Consider the following 6,828-nt stretch of genomic DNA (forward strand, 5'->3'; position numbering starts at 1 on the left):
GTAAGTAAGTAAGTAGTAGAGTACGTATATATATATATATATATATATATATATATATATATATATATATATATATATATATATATATATATATGTGTGTTATAATTCACTGTAATGAAAAGATTGTTTATGGATTTTGCTGCGAGTCTTCTGTCGGAAATGATGATTCCTGACTTCTCAAAATCTCCCTCTGTCTTACAGTTTTATTACTACTGGCATTCTATGTACATATTTGCAGGTACTTATCAAATTCAACTTTAATCAATACTGAATCCAATTCTTTTTTCAAGAATTTTGCTCCTCCTTTTTTTTTTTAATTTGAAGTGGTTTCATGATGAAACGGTATTATACTGATGTATGGATAGCTTGAATCGTGAATAAGTCATTTGTGTTCCAGAAGGTAACCCCTTACGTGATTCCGGATGGTTTCGGATTTCGGATGTGATTTCTTTTACTTATGTTTTTGCTTGTTTAAGTTGCTATTTTTTCACTTTTATTGTATGTTTAAGCAACTGTAAGAAACTGTCTTCAAGGGATTGGATCTGCATTCATGAAAAGCTTTGTTTTTTTTTTTTTTGTTTGATAAGGATTTTTTGTTCGGAATTGTATAACTGTGCAGTTTTGTACGATTCAGATGTTCTGATGAACTTTTCCGTGTTTCGATGGTAATTTGCGCTTCATCAGCTTTATCCATATGTTTTCGACAAATATGCCATTATTTGTTCTGGTCCGTCAGTTTCATCCATGCAAATTTTTTTGTAGAAATATGTAACTTCATTCTAAGAACATATGGAAATAAATTTGGTGAATGGATTTTTTTTTAAAGTTCTTTTGCAATGCATAATGTCTTCATTGTTAGCAATTGTGTTTTAGAAAATTCTATTTGCCCTGAAAAAATTGTAAAATTTTTGCAGTTTTTGCGGTGCATTTTCTTCAATGGATTAATAACGTACATGCATCTACTGAATACGAAATACGTACTCAGTGCAGTTCTGATTTCTGAGATCCCTTTATCTTTCTGGTTCATCCATAGTGCATACGTTGAAGTGAAGCAAAGTAGCTTTGTCATGTGCACGAAAATGCATCCTTATTTTTTTTTTTTTTTTTTAATACGAGCATGTAATATGAGATTGTCTTTTTCTTTGAAATAAGTAAATTTGTGGTAGAAATATAATTTCTGCAATTAGTGATAATTATTACTGCTTTCTTTGTACATATATTTATGTTTCTTGTGCTACTAATCAAATCATATAATCCACCTATTTAAACAATAATAATTTCTCCGTTGTGTATTTGTCAGTCATATTATCACTTTTTTTTCTTTTGTTTTTCTACAATCGTTTTGCTGTTTGTCGCATTTCATATCCAAATTGTGACCTATACGTCTCTGTATTTTTTCCTAACAGCAATACTAAATCAGTTTCTAACAGTTCCAACCAATTTAATCGTTTTTAGTTTCAGCCGTCCAAATATCTTTTCTATGCGTATTGTGTGGCATATTAAGAGCTCAGTTGTGAATTATGTTTTTGTGTGGCATATAAAGAACAGAGCTGTAAATGTCCCTTTTTTTTTTCTATTTTACATATATATATATGTAACATAGGGAGATCAAATATTTTATGTTTTAACGGTTTGAACTTACATTTGCTACGATTCGACGTAATCAGAATGTGGAATGGGACGATGTCATCAATTTTATTTAGCAGATTAGCAGAAGATTATTGCTGCTTGCTCACTGTTGATTGGAACTTTTCAGTTCATTGGATTGGGTTTAAATCAGTATTGTTAGTGATCTCCTTTTATCTCTTTTCTCTTCGCAGAGTTCGGGAGTGTCTGTATTTCAGTTCGATGTTCTCCATCGTTATAGCGATGATAAATGCATCTCCTGATATTAATGAGCATATTTGTTGCTTTTTGTTATATATAACACTGAAATTAGTGAATGCGCTTGATTTGTAATTTAGCTTAGCAGCCTTGTATGAAATGAACTAAATTTTAAATTCCAGCGAAGGGAACCTTCGCTCCAATTTCTACTTAATTGACAAATCTTCTTTTGCAAGTATCGTCCAAATTGTCGCTATACCTTTTATGGATAATGGTATTATTTAATCTTGCTAACTTGATTTGATAGGAAAGTCTTGACGGATAAAAATGTAATGCGAAATAATAATTGCCAATATTATCAATGGAGACAACTTTTTTTGAGTCTTGGTTAACTTGCATTCATTATTTACTTAGTGTTCAGATTTGTACTTCCATTTCTTCCAAAAGTTATTTATTCTAGATTAAGCAAATAAGCTATTCTGATGATAAAGTATGACTATAGCGGAACATTGAGTAGAATGAAAAGGAATTTTCATGAATTTTGCTGCGATCAGTTGACCAATTATAAAGCCAAATTCATTGGTGGAATAAATTTTTGAATAGCTATGAACCAAAGCATGAAATTTCTCGAATTGTATATATGTATAATTTCTAAGTTTATTCAAAAAGTTTCAAGCTTGGAATAAACATGTGATTTCAAATGCAATTACATATTATTCAAGATTAGTAATTTGTACTTGTCACGATTGTTTGTCTAAAAAAAAAAAGAAAAAAAGAAACATGTTTGCCGGAAATATCTGCAAGATTTCTTTTAAATTGAATATTGGTGAATGAAAAATCCAATGGTTTGAATTTAGCATTGCAAGATATAAATAATTTGTGAAAAAATAAAGTCCTGAAATTACATAAAATTTCTCAGCAGATAGGATCATTTCCATCCATATCTCGACTTAATCGTAATGGTACGAAACCAATATCGCCTTGATTTGGCCCGTTGTTTTCTGCCGAAACATATATCTGCACAAAATATTTTCTTTAAAATTTCGAAATTGAATTTAGCAATTTAAATCCAAATTTTTTTTTTTTCAAGTGGAGCGATAACTATGGAATTGTAGAACCAACCTTGTATGTTCCACTCGGTAGTTCGGTGCATTGAAAATTCCACTGCCTGCTTTCCTAAAAATATTGATGTTGACAATTTGTATTTGAAAATGAAAATAACGAAATTCTCAATTCATTTTCTAGTTCAGTTTGATTTCTGATTGTAAAAATTGATATAAATACTTCAAAAATATCGCAAATCAAAAATTCTTGCTTATAGGAAGTTTCAAAAGAGCGATAGTAAAAGTTTACTCAAGTTATTTATCAAGTATAAAAATTCGTGTTAAAGATTGATTAAATGGCGATCATGTGATCGGTGCCGTATTAAACTTGATACCATAAACACCTAACAATTGTTCGGGCAAAGACTCTTTCGTATAATTTATATAACTTCAATATTTGAAATGGGGACAAATGGTGACATTCCAGTTTTATTGAACAGATTTTACAACAAACAGTGATTGAGCAGTTAAATATACGTGATATAGATTACATTGAGGGTTTTCTATTTTGATGCAAAAACTATTTCTCGGTAATTTGAACATCAGAATTACAAAATTATAGTCTTTTCTGAAACTGACGTACTTCTTATCTGCGTTACGCTCCAATTGCAACACATTTTAATATTAACGCAACATCTGCTTCTTAATCACTTTTAAGTAAAACAAGCAAGTTGTGGGAAAGCGAATTTGATTGAAATTTGGTGTATACCTGTAAATGGCCATCCTTGGAGATATCAGTTTTCGAGTAAAAGCATCTTTGGTTAAATTCATCAGTACACATTGTAAAGCGTGCTCCTTCAAGGGCGAAATATTCATAGAAACAGAAGTGTATAGGTTGTGGTGCAGTTGAAATACTTATCAGTGGGCTGATAATTTGGCGAATAGGATTTTTGGAATCATCATTATAGGATGCTATCAGGAATGCGTTTGTTCCAGCAGGTGGTACCATAATACCAGTCAACGGATTTGAAAAGCCATCAGTTCCAGTCGCAGCCATCCATCCAGCAATGCCATTTTGCCAGTCACAGTTTCTCTCTGTACATTTATTATATTTGCAGAATTGTAATGCTTAAAGCCTAACAGACTTATTTGTAGAATACCAGAAAGATAATCTTGGCGGAAATGTGCTGCAAATATTTTTGAGCCGTTCTCATCGCAACAGGTAGTTACGATGTGTATAACAAGTCAAAAATACGCCAATTTAAAACATTATTTTATTTAGTTTTCTTATTTTTTAACTTTTATTTGTTTTTTACTAATAGTGACAGACGAGAATCATTTGTGAGTAATAGCTACTGTAGGTCATGGCGCATATCACGTACGACATATTTCAACTTGTTACAACGTAAAAACATAAAATTCTGTTTGTAACGAAATTCTGACGTCTTTTTTGACCCATACTTTCGGTTAGTAAGCGATGTGATGGTCAGAATTCCTACTTTTTTTCTATTTTACTTTATTTTTTAGTTATTTGATGAGTAAATATGGCAACAATTGTCACATCAATGCCTTACCAGCCGGATTGCAGGACAGCTTCAAACATTGAACCATTAGGGATTCAGAATCCGGTAATAAAGATGGAACAGATTGTAATGTCGATGGTTGACGTAGATTGGCTATTTTTTGCGTGGGATCTAATTCTTGAACTTCGACAAGACTATTGGTAAAATCATGGAAGTTATGCAAAGGAATCAAGCGTCTAGCCTGTTGATGCTGTGGTTTATTGAAATGTTCGGTGGTATATGGTGTTGTTATGGTGCAATCTGGTACCAGATCACCATCCACAATGATATCTTGAACAAATATAGCACTACCATGCTTTCTAACAAAATTATCACCCAACAAAACAATCTGAAATATGGCAATTTTATGAGAAGTTCAACTTATTTCTCTTATTACAGCTGCAAAACTTTTCATTTATAGTCGTATTGTCGAGAAATTAAATTGTCATCATGCAATCGCAGTTGCAAGTAATGGTCATTAACTCCGTTTTCAGGAAATTTTCAGATATTTTTGAGCGAAAAATATCCATGCAATGATTTTTCACCCCTCAAATAACAAAGCAAAATTCTGGTTCATTGTTTTTTTTCTTTTTTTCTTCTTTGATCAGTTTTAAATGAAACCTGGGCAGGTGTAGTGGGATCACGTGGTTCGGGTATGCGCACGGTAACCGGTATGCCATTTTGTATGGGAAACAGGATACAATTTGAATAGGGTTGATCGGCATGCATATTACGACTACAAATCTGCAAATTTGGTTGTTGATGAAATGGTCCATCTGAAGAGGATCGCCAAACTGTAGCGGTCAGTTGCAATGGTGATATAATGCATGGCAACAAATCGGAAACAAGTTGTCCACTATCCCATGCACTACGATCAGCGGATAGAAGTACCGCTGCTGTTGCATCTAAAAATTAATGAAATAATTTAATGAGTAAAAACAGGACTAATTTACTTGTTTAAAGGCATAGTTAAGCAATGAGGTAGTTATTATATCTTTTGTAATTGAGAGTAATGATTACTTTTATCTTCATATTTCATATCGGCGGATTTAAAGGAAAAAAAAATTTCAGAATTTTTCAACAAACATATAACGCCCCGAACTATCAGAAGTTTAATTGAATTAGATAAATTAGATAAAATAATATACACTGACTAGCAAAACATTGCTTAGTTTGAAATGACACTATCGTCTGACCTGGAAGATGAGTTGTTTGAAGCGTACTGACCCATGGTTCAGCTTCCGGTGTAGACAATAGCACTCTCCAGTCCAGTTCGTCTTCATTCGTATTTGACCAACGACAATTTCTATCAAACCCATGGCAATTCAAATCAGAAGCCTCCTGTACAACGTCCAAATTTTCTTGAACATTTGATGATGCTGTGAACAGTGATGGATGTACATCTTTTCTAGCATTGAAATCAGTCGCATCAACATACGATCGTGCACGACTGGCTCAAATTCCAAATTTTAATTTTAAACTTTTGAATTCGCAAACTTCTTTTGAAAACATAGACAATATCCTTATCATAACTTTTGTTCAATAACACAAGTTGGAATGATAAAATCACGGGCTACTTTTAAAAGATATGAAATATTTAAAAACTGATCTTTTAGTTAATTCTAATAATTTGTACAGTTTGATATAAACATAAAAATATTTGTAGTATTTAATTATTACAGTAAGAATACCTGACAAAGCCATCGGATAATGCGAATAAGTTTCGTAGTAAACTGGTGGGAAGCATCCATTACCTAAATTTTGCGACCATTTCTTTTATATTAAACGAATTATTTTATTTTTGTACTGATGAAAACTTTGATAGTTTTATTAAAAATGAAAATTTTTCAAAAAAATTTTTGAATGCAAATATTTCGCAAACTTTTTTTTATAAAAATGTTGCGAAATTCCTCCTTTTTTTTTCTTCAACATTGTAAGGTAACATTGGCGAAATAATACACAGTTTGATTAATCATTCATAAGTTATATGCTATTGTCCATTTTTGAGAGTAATGCAGTTTCAGTATTTTGAGTGAATTTTTATGCCTAAGTTTGTAAATAGACATTTTGCTTAGAGATATAAAATTAGTTTGTGATTAAAATCAATTAAAAACTTTATGAAATGAAACTAAAATTGGTAAATATTATGATTTAAAAAAGAGTAAATTATTGAGAATAGCTTCAACAAAAAAAAAAGAAAAACTAGAAAACATATTACAGTGGTATAATTGCATATCTAATTTAACCTCGTATAATTTGCTGATAAGCATATATTATTAGTTTCAGGATGATAAACTGAAGGGACAAGAATAGGATAGAAACAGGAAAAGGATTACCAATCCAAAATTGTACGTATACAAAAATTACTTAATTGTTAAAATAGTGGTTTGGAGAAAACA

At 31.4% G+C, this 6,828-nt stretch overlaps 1 protein-coding gene across 1 annotated transcript; it reads right to left on the reverse strand.

Annotated features, from left to right (window-relative positions):
* Positions 1-2,739: 2,739 nt before the first annotated feature.
* On the reverse strand, positions 2,740-6,133 carry LOAG_11367 (hypothetical protein; the record flags this gene model as incomplete). Its single annotated transcript, XM_020448339.1, has 7 exons — positions 2,740-2,841; positions 2,947-3,000; positions 3,637-3,962; positions 4,442-4,778; positions 5,051-5,334; positions 5,626-5,883; positions 6,121-6,133. 7 exons carry the CDS (start codon positions 6,131-6,133, stop codon positions 2,740-2,742), a joined length of 1,374 nt encoding a protein of 457 aa, XP_020301507.1.
* Between the last annotated feature and the right edge of the window lie 695 nt (positions 6,134-6,828).

This window comes from Loa loa (assembly GCF_000183805.2).
Source record: "Loa loa unplaced genomic scaffold supercont3.117, whole genome shotgun sequence".
NCBI lineage: Eukaryota > Metazoa > Nematoda > Chromadorea > Rhabditida > Onchocercidae > Loa > Loa loa.